The 21,087-nt window shown below is 43.1% G+C and overlaps 2 protein-coding genes and 4 non-coding genes across 6 annotated transcripts; 1 reads left to right on the top strand and 5 right to left on the bottom strand.

Annotated features, from left to right (window-relative positions):
* Positions 1 to 358: 358 nt before the first annotated feature.
* Positions 359 to 6,546, bottom strand: rpl7 (ribosomal protein L7). The gene is made up of 7 exons (XM_050057034.1): positions 6,486 to 6,546; positions 5,882 to 5,981; positions 4,961 to 5,127; positions 3,984 to 4,121; positions 1,887 to 1,996; positions 990 to 1,205; positions 359 to 404 (listed from the first exon to the last, which is right to left on the bottom strand). The coding sequence occupies exons 1-6, from the start codon at positions 6,497 to 6,499 to the stop codon at positions 997 to 999; spliced, it is 738 nt and encodes a 245-aa protein (XP_049912991.1). The 5' UTR covers positions 6,500 to 6,546; the 3' UTR covers positions 359 to 404; positions 990 to 996.
* Positions 849 to 941, bottom strand: LOC126398174 (small nucleolar SNORD12/SNORD106). Its single transcript, XR_007570747.1, has one exon. It is a non-coding gene; the product is annotated as a small nucleolar SNORD12/SNORD106 (small nucleolar RNA).
* Positions 1,622 to 1,713, bottom strand: LOC126398175 (small nucleolar SNORD12/SNORD106). The gene has a single exon (XR_007570748.1). It is a non-coding gene; the product is annotated as a small nucleolar SNORD12/SNORD106 (small nucleolar RNA).
* On the bottom strand, positions 3,807 to 3,898 carry LOC126398173 (small nucleolar SNORD12/SNORD106). Its single transcript, XR_007570746.1, has one exon. It is a non-coding gene; the product is annotated as a small nucleolar SNORD12/SNORD106 (small nucleolar RNA).
* On the bottom strand, positions 5,401 to 5,492 carry LOC126398169 (small nucleolar SNORD12/SNORD106). The gene has a single exon (XR_007570742.1). It is a non-coding gene; the product is annotated as a small nucleolar SNORD12/SNORD106 (small nucleolar RNA).
* A 2,181-nt stretch (positions 6,547 to 8,727) lies between the features above and the next one.
* On the top strand, positions 8,728 to 20,803 carry rdh10a (retinol dehydrogenase 10a). The gene is made up of 6 exons (XM_050057027.1): positions 8,728 to 9,361; positions 9,757 to 9,992; positions 16,007 to 16,105; positions 17,211 to 17,356; positions 18,596 to 18,727; positions 18,826 to 20,803. Exons 1-6 carry the CDS (start codon positions 8,932 to 8,934, stop codon positions 18,947 to 18,949), a joined length of 1,167 nt encoding a protein of 388 aa, XP_049912984.1. The 5' UTR covers positions 8,728 to 8,931; the 3' UTR covers positions 18,950 to 20,803.
* The last annotated feature ends 284 nt before the right edge of the window (positions 20,804 to 21,087 follow it).

Raw genomic sequence — 21,087 nt, 5'->3', positions numbered from 1 at the left:
TAATGTACAGTTTTAGCCCACTAACTATCCCACTATTGGCAATGATACTACTGTACTTTCAATTAAGCACTCGTACTATCAAATTCACAAAAACTCTGTCTGAATACATTGCTCTTCTTAATGGGTTCAGTTGACTATTTAATCTGCAATTTCCTATGATCTGTATCCCAAACATACACCATGTGAAACTGTATGTGGGCAACTGTGCACTCAATGAGTATGGACTACTACTGGTTATTTTACATACTATGGTCGACTTGTCATTTTAGGTGTCAATAATGGTAAAAGATTATATGCATGGTGGTGAATTGATGAATCAAATAGCACAATCACACATTAATGACAAGGACAAGAAAGCTTTTTCTCTCAAAGTTTTATTGTACATGTTTGGGTCCTTTGAAAACCTGAAAAAGAGAAAGACACTGTTAACACGGTGGTCTTCATTTGTTACTGGTTACAAAACAATGTCCAACAGATTATGTCAACAACTACGTTAAATGTTCATTCTATACTTCTTCTACAATATGATAACTAGACCTGAATAAACTTAGTGTGGACTTAAAAACAAATTTGGGAACTTCATAAACTTGTTTCACAGTGTTAATGTTTAGAACACACTAAAAAGGTGGCCGACACATTTCCATTAGAGTCAGGCATCACTCAGCTCTATCTAAAGACCATCTTTAATCTATAGCCATAAATACTGATTTACAGTCCTGATATCTTCAGGAATAAAATCATTACCATACTGCTGAATTGAATCTATTTATTGCCCTCACATTTCTTCCTCCCTGTGTCTTGCACAGCCTGAAGCATATGGAGTTGATGATTTGAAGATTTATGACTAAGATGTGGTTTCAGACATAATTGGCTTAATTTCAGCTGGTTTTCACCACAGTCGATAAGATGGGGAAAAAAGAATATGCATCATTAACCACACCTCATGAGCCATTCATACTGTCCGGACCTGCGTTACACCAAATACTCACAATAACTTCAGTTCATCCTCCTGATCATTCTGTTGATCTGGTCCTCCCTGTTGCCAGCGTCTCCTCCCTCCACAAAGTGTGTGGTCTTCTTGTTCATACCACCGCGGGGTGAAGACAGCTTGAAGGGCCACAGGAAGTTGTTGGCGGGCTTGAAGTTCTTTCCAACTGTGTAAATCTCATGGATGAGGTCCTCGACGCAGATGATGCCATATTTGCCTGCAGATCAAAAAGCGATGTGTTAAAAAAGTTGGAAACTGTTGGTGCATCCAGCTGCTTTTATTCACACACAGGAGCTGATGCGCCAAAGGTGGTTACCAACTGACGCTAAATGACTGAACCCAAACTGGAGGAGTTTGTGACTCACCATTTCAGATTTCTACCGAGGAATAATGCGAGTTCAGACTCCTTAAGCTCAACGTTGAATTGAGTACTCTAAAAATTCTACATTTACACATATTTGTCATATATATTTATTTATGTTAGTTTTGTCTTTTAAAGCAAAATCTACCTTCTATCCTGTGGCCTAAAACTAATTTTTTATCATCCTCTGATCTTTTTTTAACGTCCTTAAGATGGCAGGATGCCCTTAAGTCAGAGCCCTGCACCCTCATGGTAACGTCTAGTTAGGCTGGTGTGTGGTTTCAGACACAACTGGCTTAGTTTTCAGTTTTTTTTCACCAAGGTCGATAAGACGGGGAAAAAAGTGTGCATCATTAACCACATGTAGCACTATACAGACCATGATTTATGTCAAATTAAGTACCAATTATTGTATATATTCCCTTAGAAGAACTAATTGGTCAAAGGTTACATGAGGTTTTCGCCTCATAGATGCACCAGTACACTGTGCTATGTAGAGACTATCTTTTTAAGCAAAAAAGTGTAAAGTTTCCATACCGAGAGCCTTCTCCACCAGAGCGTTGTCTGTGAGGGCGATGCGCTGTTTCCTCATCCTGCCATGGCCACGTTTGTAGATGAGCTCACGCACAGACTTCAGGTTGGGGTATCTGGGGAAGCAACAGGTCATACGTCATGAAATGAGCTCAAATCAAATCTGAACAATGTACTTAACAACAATATGAGAAGATGTGCATAAAGGCAACATCCTTCAGGGATTATCAGAGACATTATATTCCAAATGGACTGAACCCATAGACTGTATAGTAAAGGACAACATGACAGCTCCCAAAAGGTGGTTCCTGTAATTTTAGGGAATTCTGATCATGCTTATGTTCAAGTGATCGCTTTTCTTTAAAGCACTGGTTATACATAGTTGATGCTTGACAGCTGTGTATGGCCATTGGTGTGCACATGAGCAATTGTGCTGCTCACATTTGGTTGGACAGCAGGGACTCGATATTGCAGAGCTTGCTACTGTGTGAACTGTGACTAAAGATGATGGCACACAAAGGCAGCAGCTATACCCTTGATATGGTTACATTTTTGTACAGAAGAAGGAGGTGGAGACACATTGTCCATCTTCATAAACAGTAATTTACTGACCCTCAGCAAAGAGGTTGTAACCAGAGGAGCTACACACTTTAAGATTTCACCCCCGAGAGTGTAGCAGATGATAGAGCACATGTGTCTGACCTCACAGCACATGGATGTTACAAACCAGCTACAGCATACAAACAAGGATATTTACTGTACTTATGAAGTTATGTGGCATTTGCATCATACTAAGAGGTAGACAGACAAAAGCAATCAACACTTCAATGGCAGTGTAAGAAGCACATCTAACCAACTGCGCTCTGTTTCCCCACACTCCAGCATAGATTGGATACAATACATGGTATAAACCTACAGAGATTAAAGCCTTAAAGTGAAAAAAGCAAAACAAACACTGGACATTTGTGGTTGGACACTGTGCACATCTATAGTACTATGGAGCTTAAGTTTCTTTAGTAAAGTTCAGCTAATTTCATCCTTCAAAGCACTACTTAGTGTAAAACATCCAGATTAAACATTCACATTTGTCCCTTACTCATAACAAGCCATTAAAGCCAAACCTTTGAGTGGCCATGCCTTCACCTCCTGCAGTTACATTTGCATTAAGTCTATTTGTTGTGTTATTTGTTTAACAATACTTATTATTATTCCCTGACATGACATCAAACTAACAGCCCTGGACAGATGCGTGAAATCATAATATTCTTGAGGGAGTGGAGATAAGACCTATTCAAAAGGTGGAAGACAAAGAATTCTCATGTTGGAGACAAGCCAGTGATGACACCTTGGCTATACTAACAGTCCCTGTTAAAGCTGTATTTCTTCCCATCAAGACTTTCCCATGACTACATGTCTATCAATAACTGCATATGAAGATGAAGGACATGTCTCCACTTCCTTCCACTGCACAAAAGGTGAAGGCAAAATATCCAAAATGCGGGCACGGGCATCTTACGCTTTTGACGCCATTTGCGCAGTACCAATCTATGCAATATTGAGTTCCACCTGTACACCTGTCCGACCCAATCACAAGCAGCACCACTGATAAGTACACCAATTGGCACACACAGCTGTCAGTCATATCATACACCATCACTATAGCATCCACTGACTAGTTAGAACCAAACCTATCAGAAAATGTACAATTTTCAGTGTGATAAGAGCTACCCTAAAATGACAATCCATCGTTAGTAAAAATGTATTTCAAATGTACTACCAGGAGGGTATCGAGATGTTTCTGCTTCACTTTAGGGGAGCTGTCATGTTATCCATCTTTAGTTTCTATATGTTGATCTGAACCTAAAACCTCAGGGCAGTTAACTTAATATTTTCTCAGAGACTTTTCAGTACCTATTACTATCATAGAATGTGGTTTCAGACAAAACTGGCTTAGTTTCAGTCAGTATTCACCATGGTCGATAAGATGGGGAAAAAAGTTCAGCATCATCAACCACATTCCAGAGATAAAATATCCATAGTCAGTACACAAATTGTATCTCCATCATGAGGACCACATGGAAGTCTTAGTGACAACAGTCTTACCCCCAAGCGATGTAAGGCTCGGCGATCCTGAGCATGTTGATTGAAGCCTTGTTCAGCTTGACGAACACACCGTTGAAGATCTGGCGCAGACGGAGCAGCTGCAGAACCTTGCGGACCTTGGGGCTGACGCCATTGATACTGGAAAAGAAACGACACTGATTAACATGTAGCTTAGCATCAGTATGCAGCTTTCTCTTCAGTTCAGTTGATTGTGGTTTCAGATATAATTGGCTTATTTTGCGTAGCTGTATCACCATAGTCGATAAGTCGGGGAAAGAGTGTGCATCATTAACCACGCAACCAAGGAAGCATTAGACTGTAAAGCACATTTACATGGATTGCTATATTAACCAGATTTAGACATTAATAATGAAAGTGCCTTATAAACAGCAGCTGTTCAGTCCCTCAAGATATTTACATTAACTGACTTATATGAACTGTTACGTGTGCTCTCGTACCATGACTATCAGAACAGCCTGAGACAATTTCTGTGGAACTAGCATGCAGGATATGGCCACAGCAACGACTATTTTAATTGTTGATTATTTTCTCAATTAATCGATTGGTTGTTTGGTCTAAAAATGTCAATGGTAAAAATGTGAGTTTCCCAAAGCCCAAGATGACGTCCTCAAATGTCTTGTTTTGTCCACAACCCAAAAGGTATACAGTTTACAGTCATAAGAGTAAAGGAAACAACTTATCTATATATTGTTGCAGCTCTAGTGGCAACACAGGTTTGGATTGACTATATTCAAGATTAAATGTTTGAGTAAACCTGCAACATGGAAAAGGCATTTCCAATCAGCTAGCGGGCAACATGGTATAGCATGTGAGCAGGAACATTTGTGGATCCCTGTCAAAAGCTCGGGCATCATGTCTTGTTGGAAATCTAGTAATCCATGTAAATGTTTCTAAAAATGGATTTGTCTGACAAGTGGGACAATTCTGTCCCCAGAGAGACACTGGACACTACTCACCCTCTGATCCTGATAACAAAGGCCAGTTTGGGCTCAGCTGGCACGTAGAAGTTTCCCACTTTGCGAGCAGTACGGCCCAGACGGATCTCACGCCTGTACATCTGTCTGTACTCCTTGTGGTACTTCTCGGCTCTCTTGTAGATCAGTTTCCTGGTCACTTTGCGGGCCTGAGGACACATTAAAGATATATACTCATTCACTGCAAGAATTCCAGGGTCCCGACTCATTTTAAGGACAATTCGAGGATGCTTACTGCCATTTTTTCTTGCCCCACTTGCCTGGTGATTGACGCATATTAGAGCTTTATCACAGCTACAGAAAATACATTTGCTGTTCTGTTCCATTATGTGGACAGTTATCGACGAAAGACACCTGTAGCGATTTCATTACAGACAATATTCCCATAGCTCTTCCAATCTATAACATCACTGTTAGACTGGCGTGTGGTTTCAGACACAACTGGCTTAGTTTTCAGCTGTTTTTCACCAAGGACGATAAGACGGGGAAAAAAGTGTCCATCATTAACCACATGTCGCACTACACCTTGATCTAACAGTAACCTTAATGTAACTCAATGATTTTTAATAATTCTGTGACTTCACCAGGTCTGGTGAACGTGCTTATTAAACTCCATGACCATGGGCACTTTAATTTATGAGCATCAATGCATTTGTTGGATGAAATCATAACAGGGCACAACTCCAGTGAGATGCAATCCCATCAACACCTTTAATTAGTGCATTGCAAGTTGGTCCCTTATTGCTTCCTGTACTGCTTCTCTCATTGCATCTCACTGCTTTGTAACTGTCCATGTGTCCACACTGCACCTCTAAACTGACATGTTTAGCCCCACAATCAGACTTTCTGACTCAAAGGACTTACTCCTTGGACAGCCTTGAATACACAAAACGTGCAACTCACCTTTTTCTCAGCCAGCATCTTCTTGATGCGCATGGCCTTCATGGTGGCGAAGGCCTTTCGCCTTTTCAAAAGGCTCTCAGGGACCGCCGGTACTTTTTTTCTGTTGAAGACGTACAAGTGATAAAATTAGACTAAAAACATTCTGACAATATCAGGAGTACGAACACATTTGAACTACTTTACTGACACATCTCATCATCGCCGCTATTAGCTGCTAGCTTGCTAACCTGTCATTTGCCGGCTCCCTTGCACGTACTGTTACTCCTAATAACGCTAGCCTACATGTTGAGGAAACATTACCAGTACCATAAAGGTCGTCGACACAGTCAAACAGTTAGGTCTGAAACGTGTTCTCCTTTCTTGGGACAGAAACTAGCTACTTCTTGAGTGCATAAAGCCTGGACAGACAGCCATGTTGGACTAACACGGCTACACATCCGACTCCATAAAGTCATCATAACAGCAATAAGAAACACAATCCTTAACAATATTGCCAAGATTATGCTGTGTGTAAAGTAAACAATCTATCCGCAACGTCAAATTAACAAAGATGGCTATCTGAACAGTGGATGTGCTTAGATTTTAATTCAGCGGCGACACTCACTCTGCGTCCGCCATTGCGTCCACCGAGAAAGAGAAATTTTCTTCTGCGCATGTCCGCGTTAAAGAATGAAGGACCTCTACGGGCTGTCCTCACAGCTGCCTGACTAATAAATGTCTGATGCGAATTTTAACGCGTTTTTGATAAAATACAGCATCAAATCGCGAGAAAACTATTTTGTAATACTGTTTGCTGAATTTCCCCGAAAGGTACGGTGTCATATTAGTACGTTTTTCTATGTTTTATTTGGTATGACTGGTAGTTCAACAGCAAATGCGAAAAAACATTAAGCTAACTTTGTAATGCTCATTCTGTCATTTATGATCATATTTCCGACACAAATATGCTTTAATTGTTATTATTTTTATGTTAAAGGAAACATGAATGTCCTTTTAAGAACTGGAAACACACTTAACTAAATATTATTGTCTTAAAACAAGCGTAATGCAGTTTTATTGAGGTATGCACATAGCCTATCTCTCAAACCAACCGTAAACAAATCACAAAAGTAGCCTATTTTAAATTACGTTATTTTTTAGATTAAATTATTCGCCCTCTGCTTTCAACAGTTGAATAAAACCTAAATTTAATCCCAAGACAAACTATATGTGGTTGAAAATACAATGAAACAAACAGCAATGCCATTAAAAACCCACTGAATATATTTGTGTGAATTGCTGTTATGATTAAAGACGGTCCACTCTATGTTTGTGACGCTACCTTTCCAATTCCAGTGCCACAGGTGATGGTTGTGCTGTGCACCCACTGACCCAGCAGAGGGAGCAATCACTTCATTTTACAGAGCAGGATCACAGAGCGTCTGGAGCTGAGAGGGAAAGTCTCTATTGCTGAATCTTCAGGAGTGATCCTGGACCTCAGTAAGGAAAAATACCACCTTGTCTACTTCAGGCTTAAAACGCAGGTAGTGTGATGCACAGCACGGTTATGGAAAGAAATGATATGGTGTAGCCAAAAAAATGTAGGCCATGTGCCATGAGGCCAGATGCACAGTTAATTTGATTCAATGTGCAGTTTTGCCACCAGGCCTATTTCCATTTTCTGCTGTTTACTTTCTCTTCTTTGCAAAATCTAATGCAGATATTTTTATATACAGAATCAAATATTTTGTATGGAAAGCACGTGAGCTCATAGGCCTAAATATCTTGGAGAGCTTAAGTATACTGAACAACCCAATATTTATTCCTTGCGTAAGGGACCCTCAGAGTGGGTTAAATAGTGTTAAATAGTACTTTAACTAAATGCAACATTCATATTATGGTGTTACATTAGGCTCTAAATATCTTCCACCAGTGGTCTGTCTCCTCCAGACGCGCCCACCAAGCAGGAGCAAACACATATGTAACATTATGGCTGTTGCAAAACGTTGCACAACGTCATGAGCGTAGGCTACGTTAAATACGGAAAAATGGTGCAAAGCAGTAAAGGAACAATTTCACATTCGTCTGTCTGAAGGCCATCACATATATATATTTAAATAATAATCATAATTATTGTCATGTGACATCTGTGCCCATAAAAACACATAATGATTATTTTGCCCTGCCTTTATTAGCCTGCGTCTCAGTGCGTAATCTACCCTGTCAGTCCACTTTCACGTTCCAATATGAGCAGATCGAGATGGATCATTGCCTTTAAGATGATGTGATTTGCGTTAGTGTATTGATCTCTGATTAAAGTTCAGTTTTGCGTAAAAAAAAAAAATCAGCTCAAGCGACAAAACAATTGGGATTTTCTTTAAGGACCAGCGATGGTTTTTAATGCTCCATGTATGGACGGACATTGACCTGGAGGAGCTGATGTGTGGCTGCATTTCATGGTGGGAAAACAAGTTATCAATATATTTAAGTGTTCCTGATATCCTTATTCTGATTTTGTTGCTTATTAAAATCAGATTAAAGCAACGTGGAATACATCAAGACATGCTTCTTTGTGCAGCTGCCTTCTAAAGCCATATTTTTTAATTATAAATGACTGTTTTAAATATGATAAAAGCCAAAAGATGGATTAAAAATCACTGGCTTTTAAAGGGTATGACAGCTTATTCTCTAATCTTCATTTAGGATATGAGTACATGGTGGAAACATTGCAACAGATTAGTGTTGGGTAAAATCTTTGAGGTTACATCACCTCTGGGTGTAATGTATGGACCTGGCGCTTCATCCTGACAGGCGCTCAAGTCTCAGTCCTATTGGGCCCAGCATTGATGGGAGGACTGAATAAATAGCGAGTGAGATGCGAGTGAGGATGAGATGAGTGGAGGAGCAGCAGAGGAAGTGGGAGGCACAGTCCGTGGTAGCTGCTCGTAACTCACTGCAACTGTGCGCGCTGTACTGGCAACAGGACTCTGACTGAGCCGCATCTCAACTCTCCTTTCACGCACAAGTCGGGGTGCTTTTTGTGTTGTTTTTTTCCTCGGCCACGTCTGTGCATGTCAGCGTTTTCCTTTCACCTGCACTGTGGTCCAAGTTTGTCGGTGCGTCCCTGCCTTTCTGCTGCAAACAGGTTTCAAGAGTGGAAACCCCTGCGCTTCTTCCGCCGCTTGTTTGAATTGATTTTCAAAAGCTTGGTAAAGATGATGATCATAATCGCGGAGTTCTTCGTGGTCATTTTGAAGGTGCTCTGGGCTTTTGTAACAGCCGGGGCGAAATGGGTAGTGCGGCCCAAGGAGAAGAGCGTGGCGGGACAGGTGTGCGTGATCACCGGGGCTGGAAGCGGCCTCGGGCGGCTCTTCGCCAAGGAGTTCGCCCGGAGACGAGCGATACTGGTGTTATGGGACATAAACAGCCAAAGCAATGAAGAAACGGCGGAGATGGTGCGGCAGATATACCATGAGCTGGACACTCCCATAACCAAAGACGGTAAGTCTGTTTGCTTTTGCAGCAATTAGGATGACATCTGTTTTTACGCACGGTCAGCGAAATCGTCTGTGGCAAATTATATTTCAAGGAGTTACACTATTATTGTAGGCAGCTGAAATGTTTCACATGGCAAGATATGTGGACATGTGTGCACACAACCTCAGATTTTTAAACTCCTAAATAGTTGCTTTCATTTGCCAAAAGTCTGCAACACTCAACTGAAAAGTGACTCTTAACACAGCCCACATCACACTCCCTGCAGACTAACGAATCACCACTGCTTTTAAATGCTTGCCATCTAATTTCACTCAATAATTCTGATTTATTATTTACAATAACTGGCTACACCAGCCTGCTGAGCAAACTTTCTCATTGATCACATCTCCTTCCCTCAGGACCTGTTGGAGGGGTAGAGGAGGTCCCCCCTTTCCAGCCACAGGTCTACACCTATGTGTGTGACGTGGGAAAGCGGGAGAGTGTGTATTCCACAGCTGAGAAGGTGCGTCGAGAGGTGGGAGAGGTAGACATACTGATCAACAACGCTGGCGTCGTCTCCGGCCATCACCTTCTGGAGTGCCCCGATGAGCTGATTGAGCGCACCATGGTGGTCAACTGCCATGCCCACTTCTGGGTGAGTTGAGGCACAAGCATGCCAACTTGTATGTGGATGTTAGGATTATCTGCCTCCGTTTCCATGAGCACAGTGTTATCAAATGTGTTTACTGTGATGCCAGGTCCTCAGGAATGTTTCCAGTCTGACTTGCATCCTTGTTCATGATCTTATCCTTCTGTGTGCCAAACTCGAGAATCAAAAGGTGTGTGTCCGTGTGCCTCCCAGGATTGAGAGAGCATGACCATAAATAGTTGCGTTACATGTTCAAATTTCAGCTCCGCTTAGTCTCATTCTGCCAGAGGAAAGTCACGGGTTTGGCTTCTTAAGTCTCGCCTTCGCCGCTCTCTGGCAGCCCCCAATCAGTGATGATCCCCGTGGTATGTCAGCCCTTCCTTCTTCTTCCCTTTGCAGCGCAGAGCTGCACAAATCTTGCGTGATGGAAGCAGGGGGTTCTGTACGTGGGTTGGATCTGTGTTGGATCAGCTCACCACATTTTGTTGGCAGGCAGTGATTTGTTGTGTATCAGATTTTACTCTGGCTCCGTTCCTCGAGCCTTTTTCAGTGTGAATACTTATCTGAGAGGCTACATGGACTTGATGTAGTGAATATGTTGCACTTTAGTTAAGCATAAGCTGCAGTGTTGAACAGGCCAGGTGCTATTATAGCTTTTCTATATGTATGTGTGTGTGTGTGTGTGTGTGTGTGTGTGTGTGTGTTTGGGGTGTGGAAAGACAATGGTTTCAGCCTGGTAATTAGAAATCTATTGCTGATGGTAATAAGAGTTGAGTGTTTAGCATTTAAGCCCCTCTCCTCCAATCAGGACTGATAAATAATTGCATTGCTTGGCTACGGCCACCTGTGGGACAATTGTAGTGGCTGTGCACAAATTGGTTTAAAGGCCTGCTGTGGGGTAAAATGCAAGGATTGTGAATGTGTCCTCTGCCTGGTGCCGTAGCTCTGAATTGACCATTTCATCTTTGATTGTATTTGTCACGATATATTGAGCAACGTGTCCGACGAGGCGGATGATGCTCATTTTGAGACTTTGGCCGCCGGCTCTTCTTTTTACGCAGGACTGCATTCTCAATGATACCATGAAACCACAGTGATTTGAAGCTCCCTAATTGAGCATGAAAATCTCTTGTGTTGTCAGTCAGACAGGTTGTGTATTTCCTCCTTAATGGATGCTCCATTCAGCCATTCATGTGCCTCTCTGCTGGCTACGTCCACGTCCCCTTTACATCCAGGATTTGGAGTCAGGATCCAGTGGTTTTGGTGGCAGATTTGGGATTTTTAATAGGGGTCTGTGTTTGTGTTCTCCCATATTCTGTGGAGAGCGTGGTTTCTTTAGGGGTGGGGGGTGGCAGATGAAAGACGGACTTAATGAATGGCGACAGCCAGAATGGAGGATGTGGTTCATTAAAGACACAAGCTAGATGAATAGAGCTTAGACTAACAGGGAGCCGTCCACTTTCCTTTCTTACACAAACACAGTACAGTTACTGAATGTATTCTGGTGGTACATTACACAAACCTTTGATTAAGTTTTTCCTTTTTGAACAACAGGCTTTTAAAATGGCTTAATTGTGGTTTATGATTGAACAATACCCTCAGTTTTGGGTCTAGTCATACAAAGTTTGAAGTGGATTTTAAGCCTTGTTTATTTAGGTCCATACCTTCAATGAGTTTTACAGAACTGACACTGAAGGGCTCTTACAAAAGACGAGTTTGTCTTTTCCGAAGACAAAGTTTTAGATTAAATCAAAGGGCAACTCGGCTTTTGTCATTTTAATTTACACAGGCACAGAGGTTTTCTTGCTCCACCTTTTGTCATGACTTATTTTTAAGCTTCAGCAGTGAACACTGAGAGTCTGGGGTGCATTCTTCATGAGGAGTGTTCTTATTCAGCTTGTCAAGCGTCACTATTTGGCAAAACATCATAATGAGTTTGGCCACTCATGGAGACATCAGAGAAGCGATGTCAACCCCCAAAACTTCTCAGCCTCCCTCCATTAATCCTGGCCAGTTACTGAAATTTACCCACCCAGTTTCTCAAGAACAACATGACAGCAGGTTCACGGCTCTCCCTGTGTCCAAACTGCACCGCAGAGTGTAAAATAAGCAAAAGGAAGGCCAGAGGTCAGATGAAGAAATATTTGTATTTTGTTTTCATTTGTTGGACAGTGTAGTGGGAATAAGGCAGGGATGGAGACATGAGCAGGAAAAGGATGGTAATAGCTGTGTGTGTGTGTGTGTGTGTGTGTGTGTGTCTGCCAGACCAGCCAGCTCAGACCCCACACTTCTTCTGTCCTCCTCGTACAGGCCCCTCTGACTCCTCCCAACCTGATTTGGAGGCAGTGGGTGCAGCTGCATGGCAGTCACGGAGGCCAACTCTGTTCATCCGGCCCTGCCACACACACACACACACACACACACACACACACACACACACACAGACAAACAGCTATGATTCAGTCCCTCAGTCCTTTCAGGTTTTTATTAGGCAGGGGGTCATAACATTTAATTTGTTTGATGATGCTTTGATTAGTCCAGCTGGCGATTTGTGATGTTCGAGCCTCAGTTTTTAGTCATGCGGACACGGGGAATGTGCAGCCCTCTCACTTAATGTCACCGGAGTTTGTGTTTGAGGATTAGTGCGTGTCTGGTGGAATGACATGAAAGGAAATCATCCTCCGCATCTTGAGCTGGTTATCCAACAGGTGGTTCATGAACAATAAGCAGCAACTCCCCTCACATGGAAATCCTACCGCTCTTGTGCAATTACATGAAAGCGCCGAGCGCTTGACAGCGACATGGCGGGAAAAGAGCAGAGGAAAGAAAAGAGGAAGGAAGGCAGTGCCTTCCCATCCACAGGCGAGGCGAGAGGGTAATGGTAAGCTGCTGCTGACCCACTTTATCTGACAATTGGTTTCTTGTCTGTGGATCAGCTTGACAAGATGCCAGGCGACAGGAGCCAAGTTCTGCAGGCCGCATTCCTGCTGTAGCCAGAGAAAGGAGGCAGCCAGGCAGAAGGGTCCTACTTGACTGGTTTTATATGGGCCCCTCCTCGGGCCTGGTGCACCTGTACCCCTTACTGGAGCTTGTCCTGAGTACTCTCATGTAGAGTCTGTCCCTGAGCATGTACCTGTTCACATCACAAGGGATGGGAGGAGGAGGGTAAGAAGAAAGACGGGTCAACAAATCCATCTGGATATGAAAATTTAGGCAATTTAGGACATCACTTAAGATTAAAATCTCCTTTTCTACTAGGTTACAGAAATTTTAGAAGCATGTCAAAAACAGTCAGGGACAACAGATTACATAATACAAAATCCAGTTTAGGAAAAGCATTTGCACCCTTGAGTTACAGATTTTTTTGGTGACATATTTAAGTGGTTGCTGGGACTCTTGGTAAGAAAGGACGTGATGTCAGTGCCCAATAAACACCATCGATGTGGTTGCTTTCCAGGTAAATTGGATTCCAGCTGTCCACCCAACAGGGGGGTTGAGGTTTAGTCAACTGTAGCAGAGGCTCACTGACTAGCACGGCCGCCACAACATGACCAATCTGTATCCATCATCCCTGACGACCTGTAAACCTAACCCACTCAAATTCCACGATCTGTTGTAGGATCAGACGAGCTCTTGAACTCAGGGATTTTTCTCCCTCTCCTTCATTCTATCGTCCAGGGAGAAGTCAGCCCAATTAAATGGCCATCTGGTCCGACGCAAAGGCCAATATTTTGTTCATATTCCTGTTGGTCAGGCGCTAGCACTAATGCAGCCTGACACCCCAGCTGCAAGAAGCTTTGTGTGGCTTAAATGCTCCTGGGGGCACGCACCAATTAGGGGGTGCAGCGGGCAAGGCACCCCCACATAGGCCAAGGAGGCCCGACTGTGTCAGCGGGTAATTTAGCGGAACAAGGGAGCGTTGAGACCCAATTACGGCCGCTCTGATGTAAGACACGAGCCCCTGGTTGCCTTCACACATTTTGTGTCTGAGAGGTCAGCGGGGGTCATACCCACATGCCAGAGCTGCCATGAGAAGCAGGACATCACGGGAGGGTGGGAGGGAGACGGGACGTTTGTTCACGTTCGGCCCCGTCCTCCTGCTGAGGGAATCAGCCTTTCCTCCATCAGTTCCAGTTATTTTCAGACCACTCAGCAAAATCGGCCAGTTGTATCGGAGTGTTGGCTTTAGTCGGAGAGCACTGTGCCAGATCAAGTCATTCCCCGCTCTCTGAAAGTTGCTGTGGGAGTGGGAAACCTTGGCTCAAGTCAGGTATGGGCATATCTTAAGTTAATGCTTCATTTGCACGCAACTCTCTCCCTCATTCACTGCCATTCTGGCTCGCAGAGGCCTTTCTCAGCTTTTGCCCAGGCCTCATGTTCTCTCGCTCCCTCTTTTCGGGCCTCATCATTTGATGAGTTGAACAATGCGGCAAAAAATTTATGCCTGGAAAAAGTGCAGATGTTTGGAGCTAAGTCAGATCAGTCATATTGTACCTTGCTTTAGAATAAACCGGTGAAGTCATCCTCCTTAACCCAGCTTTCCTCTGCGTAGATCTGACTTACTCCTTGCTGTTTTATTTGCAGCACAAAACAAGGAGACCTACAGATGTAAAGCCTTGCTGAGGTTACACTAGAAGTCAGTAGGTCTGATGCAGTTAATCTCTGGTTGCAGTTTTAATGAGGCTCTTCCTCCCCTGCCAGTGGTTTCATGGCTGTACTACCTGGTACCATGCGCTCTCTGGCTCTGTGCTCCCCTCCAGAAAATGTTTACAAAGGAGGCTGAATCATTTCTTTGGCTGGGCTTACGTACTGTACCAACCAATGAAACTGTTACCCTTCAGTTATATGACCACAGGATTATTGGAGGCAAGGAATGAAACTGTCAAAAGGAATAACAAATGCTCACCCCAATTTACTACAGCTGAAAGTGATGTCTTAAAATTGCTCACAAAAACCCCACATTTTAGATTTTACAGTTCAAAGTGTAGCCAGGAGGAGTTGGGTATTTTACTTGTCAAAATTGGTATTGATCAAAGTGCATAGGCAGAGGATTAATCAATTTATGGACTGACTGTTTCTGCACTATTGTGTAAAGGTGTCCTCAGAGACATTTCTTTCTTCCTCACCATGGCAGCACACATCTGACTAGAATAGATGTAGCAGTGCCGACAACAAAAGGCCTGCTGGTTGTTTGTAGACCTCCTAGCGGGAGAGTGATTGGTCAGTTCCTGGGTTCCTGTCATTGCCGTCACATGTCACACCTGCTGATTGGCTCATGCTGAGCCCAGAGTCAGCAGACGGGCAGAATGAGGGATGGATCCATAGCTTAATCAACCGCTAACTCCCTCTGAATCTCCACCGTGGGGTTGCTCTTCTCACCACTTCACTAACTCTCATCGGACCGGCCGGTGAAACCACTCAAGGCTCTCACGTGGCACTCTGGCGAAACTCCTTTCATCTCGGAGCTCATCTCGCTGCCGATTGTTCTGCTGACTGCTGCTCGGGCAGGGCGCGAGGCTGTGCGGGTAGACGAGAGGCTGAATTGTATTGTTGTTGAGTGAACGGAGGCCTATGATTGGTGTTGTCACCAAGTCTTTAGAGCCGGGCCCAACGACGGGCACCAGATCTGTGTGGGAAAAGAACAGATTGTACGGCGGCGCACACACACACACACCACATACCTGTTTGTACAGTGAATACATGAAGAGGGAAAACCCTCATCCATCTCTTCCTTCAACATCTAATTCACACCTTTCAACTCAAGTTTTTATTTTCATACTTTAAAACGCTGCACCTCCAGCGCTCTGTCTGATTCTTCTTTTTTTTGTGCGTGTTATGAATTCTCATTCAGACGCCTCTCTCTGCATCACCATGGAGAAGAGGGGGAAACAGATGGAGAGGGGGAAGAAGAGGGGGACAGAGAGGATCAAAGGGCTTTGGCACAGACAAACTGCACAAGTGAACTAACCTTCCTCTTTTTTTTCCCCTTTGCCCTTCTGTCTCTTCTGTCCTTCCCCCAGACCACCAAGGCATTTCTCCCCAAGATGCTGGAGCTGAATCATGGTCACATTGTGACGGTTGCCAGCTCCCTGGGTTTATTCAGCACAGCTGGAGTGGAGGTTAGTATCATACACAACAACACATACACATCCCATCGTTCCCACCATCCAAAACCAGTGCTTTTCTCCAAAGCCCTCAGCGTGCCAGCTAGCACACTGCGCCGGGGGAGGTTAGGCCCCCTTTCTCTAGTTGTCCCTCCACCCGTTAAATTAAGGGACACAGATGAGCATTGGGGAGCCTCTTATAGATTCCTCTATCTGCAGCAGTGGGGGTGTGGGGCCCCTATTGGGCTCTGGCCCCAGGGCCAGAATGAGCTGACAGCTCCCCAAGGGACAGAGACATCTTCATCACTGCTTTGTGAACAACTTGGTGCTCACTCAGTATTCAACTCACAGCAGCTTTCAATGGATAAGGTTTTGGTTTTCCTTCCTATAGTTTTCTTTCTCCCTCAGTTCCTTTTGTTCTTTTAATGTATATTAAAATATTAAGTGGAGTCATTTGTCTCCATAAGCATAGAGGGAGCACATTTGTTGCCCTCCTAGAAGGTTTCATTTTGATATTTCGGAGAACAGAGTCCTAATTTATCCCCCTGACTGAGAATGGTGTCATTTTCAGAAGGTCCGCAGGGACTACTACTACGCTTGCCTTTGTTTTTATAGCTGCACGTTTGCTTTTGTTGTACAAGCATTCATCCATAATGATTAAGTCCCCCTTCAAAGAGACTGGAGTTTAGTCAGGTTTTGTTAAGCTCTTATGCTTCCTGGAATTGCCTTGAATGTGATTTCAGACGTGCACATTAATTTCAGGGAACCAAAGCCCCCGCCTGTCATGTGGGCACAGCCAAATCTCTTTATCCTTCCCGTGTTTATCGACACGCATCTGTGTTTGCCCAAGCCTTTTTTTTTTTAAACAAGATTATTTCCACGGCGAACCACATCAAAACCTTCCCGCCAAGCCGAGCAGTCTCCTGATGCACTGGAGAAGAATGCTAATGAAACCGTAGAGCAGCGAACAAGCTCGCTCAGGTTTTTGTGGCTGTATCATTAACAGCAAGGAGAGACCTCTGTGCCCATGGGGCATGTTTGATAATGTTGTCTGTGGTCCCTCGGCGCGGGCAGGGGCAGAGTTTTACAGGGCTAACCTGTTCTCTATTTATTCCCTCAGGATTACTGTGCCAGTAAGTTCGGTGCCATTGGGTTCCACGAGTCACTGAGCCATGAGCTGAAGGCCTCAGAGAAGGATGGCATCAACATGACTCTGGTGTGCCCTTACCTGGTCGACACGGGAATGTTCAAAGGCTGCAGGATAAGGTGAGCGTCAACACACACCGGACAATGTTAATGTGTTTGTTTGTGTGTTCTTTTAAAGCTTTCTTGCACCTGGGCCGAGTTTGTCATCTCTAATTTTCACTTTATAAAATCGCCCCACAAACACCGTTTTGAAGTTCAAAGCAGCAGCTGATGGTTTGTGTTGTGTTACAGAGATATTATAAAGTCACTCGCATGCCATTGGTCAGCGCTCAGCTTAGACAAAGACTTTCCCAGGGGAAAACCTCACCAACAGGTGCACCTGGGCTAACTCCCCCCTTCTGCTGCTGTAATAGTCCTCACTTTGTTTGATGGTTACAGTCAGCAGGTGGCATGTTCTCTGGCTTTACTGGCCCTCCGCTTTGGAGCAATGACTATTACTGTATACAAGAAGTGGTTACAACCTCGTAAACCAGCATCTCTCAGAGCTGTGGACTCAAGTCACAAATTTGATGGCGTAAGACTCAACTTGACAAAATCAAATGATCTGAAACTCCACTTGGATTTTACCACCTATAACTTGTAACTTCACTTGGACTTGAGCCTTTTGACTTGAGAATACTTGATACCTTCCCCCAAGCTTTAAGATTAGAAGTAAAGATTGCCACAAATCAGTGAATTCGCTAAACCAACTAGCATTTACACTTTTTACTCACTGCAAGTCGACATGTAATTCCCAAGGTCCACTTTGGTTGAACCAATTCGCATGCATCAAGACAAGTTACATGAGAGAACCACAAAGAACTAACGTTATGTTACCGAGCAAAGATAATTTTGTTTGCGTACAAAAACTACTTAGTCAGCAAAAATGAATTTGCAGTCGGCAAAATGTGCAGACGGAGAACTTCCAACCACCGAGAACATTTAAAAAGCATTCATGATTTTTGTACATTTAATGTTTTATTACTTTGTCAAAATTGCGTTACAGTCAGTGCAGAGTGCATAATGACTTGTTAAGGACTTGAAACTAAAAATTTAGGACTTGGTACTTGAGCGTAAAGACTTGTTTTATAACTTGTGACTTGCAAAACAGAGATTTGGTAACACTTAACCCATGGACTAAAACAGTGAAAGCCAGGTTCGGTCTACTTCCTCAATGTTTTCAATCAAACATAATTCACTTAAAAGTTAAAGAATGTTCCTCAGAAATTTAAAATCTGTTTTTGCCAGTTTTAGCAAATTAGATTTTAAGTTCTCTGAGTTTCAGGCCTGTAAATAACTGATGTTTTTCTTTCTGTTCAGGAAGGAGATCGAGCCCTTCCTGCCTCCGCTGAAGCCAGAGTTCTGTGTGAAACAGGCCATGAGGGCCATCCTCACTGACCAGCCCATGATCTGTACACCTCGCATCGTCTATATGGTCAACTTCATGAAAAGGTAAGCAGCCTCCTACACATCCCCTAATTTCAGTCTTCCCCCTCCCTCATCACTCCATATTTCGTGTCACTAATCTAATCTCCGTCCCGTCTCCGCAGCATCCTGCCCTTCGAGGCCATCGTGTGCATGTACCGGTTCCTAGGCGCCGACAAGTGCATGTACCCCTTCCTAGCTCAGAGAAAGGAGGCCATGAACAACAACGAGGCGAAGAATGGGATCTAGGGGGCGCTGTTTGTAACACGAACAGAGGCACATAAACCTGCAAGCATGAGGAAACAACCACTGAGGATGAAAAACGGGGAAGACAGAAGGAAGGAAAGAAGAAAAGACTGAATCTAGACTGGTGCACTTGCATTGAGCAAATGCAAAGGTTTACCATATTGTTCCTCTGGAACAAAGAAAGCTGTGTACTACACAAAGGATTTATTTGACTTTGTTTTGTCTTTTTTTTTTTAAGTTTGTTTAAAGAAACCAACATCTATATACTGTGTCACTAGTTTTTGAAATCATACAGAAAAGCTATCCTATAATTAACTATTTACGTAATGTAGTCACCAGCCTTATCTAGTGTCATTGTGGAAATATACAGTATGTTACTGTACAAACAGTAAAAGATTTTGTTTTTCACTTTTATTTTATTTTTGTAGACATGCACTGTAATTTCAGATTTTTTCTCTACACTGCCAGCATTCTCTGTGTAGGAAGGTTCAACGCAGCATTTCAGACGACCCAACGTCTCCCCACGCTGAGGCTCTTTTTTTTAGGCAGTCAGGAAAATTGGTTTGCAGCTCTAATTATAACTTGTGCCATTAAAAAACAACAACAAGATAAAGTCACGATACAGTTTACCATATTCAGTTGTTGCTAAATACTTAAGTTCCAGACATGTAGCATATGTGTTGATAATGAAGTCTAAGCGTTCCAAATTCAAAGGCCAGATTGTGGCTGACAAATCTTCACAGGAGTTTCCAGTGTGACGGGACTCAACATTGTCCCTTTGATGGTCCTGTTATTTCAGGTCTGTGTTGACGAACCTCTCAAATGAAAAGTGGGTGAAGGCGTCGATGGGTTTAACTAGCATTAGGGGTGGAAATCGCGATATTATATCAGTTCTTCTGACGATACGATGTTTGCTGATATCATACAGTCTGCCACAATCTGATTTGGAGTCAATTCAGGGGCCTGCGATTGACACGAAACGATACCAGTAAATATCCTCATTGTCTTTTTCTTGGCTGCTTGCTATGGTCGGCCTGGCGCTAGGCTGCTAGCACTGTTTGAATGTTTGGGAAGGAGGTGTGCTTGGATGGAAATGGTAACACAGACGTGCCGTGACGATTTCAAAATAAAGGCATATCTTAAAGATGACGATATGTATCGATGGTTTCCCTTTGCGTCGATGATATTAGATCGTCGATCACTGAGTCGATATATCGATCACCACACCCCTGACTAGCATGTGTGACACATTCAGAATGTACTGCTTTGGGAGAAACGGAGAGAAAATAAATTTGTATTTCTCTCATTTGTCTTTATTTTCAAGATCTGTGGTGTTTATATTGTAAATTTATCTGTTACCAATATTATTTGTTAAAAAGATAACCCGACATAGGCTGTAACTCCAGGCTGTCCCAACACTGACGTGTGGTCGAGGGAAATGTATTAAAGACACTAGCTTTCCATTATTCTTTCCAAAGTAACACTTTAACTCTCCTGTCCATTGTCCACCGTGTCCAGTTAAAGTGAAATGTAAATGTTTAAATGTTGTGAATACCCCAGTATCCCAAAATGACTGTCTCCACCATATTTGATGTATGAATATTTTATATACTTTTTGGGACGACAAGAGTTTTTGAATTTCAACTACATTCCAATAGGCATCATCCCTCCAGTCACAGCGATGAGCCTAAATTCTCTACCTCTTAATTTTTGCCATTTTTTTTTGACAGTATGACATAAGCCTCTTTTTTTTTTTTGTAATTTTTCTGAAGACCGCTCCATAGCAGAGCAAATGTGGTTCCAATGTTTAGTGTCTCTACCTAACTTAAATTAATAAAAGTGATTTAGATTATTAAATGGTGTCTTGTTATTACCTGCTCGTTGGAAGGATTAAATAAAGATTAAAGGAAGATTTAGGGGGATTTAGCGGCGAGGACTGCAGATTGCAATCAGCCAAAACATCTCCTGGTTAGAATTCCTTCAGTGTTCATTGTTCAGGAGATTTTTACCATGAGTCATCATCTCCAGAGGTCTCTTCTCCTGCAAAACAAACAGACCTGTTTGACTTAAATTGGTAAAAACAATGAATGAAGTAGTTTCATGGAGGGGCTGCTAACTACTCGGGGTGAGCATCAACAGAG

Source organism: Epinephelus moara, chromosome 11 (assembly GCF_006386435.1).
Source record: "Epinephelus moara isolate mb chromosome 11, YSFRI_EMoa_1.0, whole genome shotgun sequence".
Taxonomy (NCBI): Eukaryota; Metazoa; Chordata; class Actinopteri; order Perciformes; family Serranidae; genus Epinephelus; species Epinephelus moara.
This window is presented reverse-complemented; position numbering and strand designations above follow the sequence as displayed.

What these genes read in the sequence shown, in the direction of transcription:
- rpl7 (XM_050057034.1), bottom strand. An exon ending in AGATGCTGGCTGAGAAAAAG is followed by an intron (nt 5,128 to 5,881) that starts GTGAGTTGCACG and finishes ATGTGTCCTCAG; the next exon opens with GCCCGCAAAGTGACCAGGAA. An exon ending in TTTGTTATCAGGATCAGAGG is followed by an intron (nt 4,122 to 4,960) that starts GTGAGTAGTGTC and finishes TTTCTTTTCCAG; the next exon opens with TATCAATGGCGTCAGCCCCA.
- rdh10a (XM_050057027.1), top strand. Translation starts at nt 8,932, where the DNA reads ATGTCAGCGTTTTCCTTTCACCTGCACTGTGGTCCAAGTTTGTCGGTG. An exon ending in ACTGCCATGCCCACTTCTGG is followed by an intron (nt 9,993 to 16,006) that starts GTGAGTTGAGGC and finishes TCCTTCCCCCAG; the next exon opens with ACCACCAAGGCATTTCTCCC. An exon ending in TCAGCACAGCTGGAGTGGAG is followed by an intron (nt 16,106 to 17,210) that starts GTTAGTATCATA and finishes TTATTCCCTCAG; the next exon opens with GATTACTGTGCCAGTAAGTT.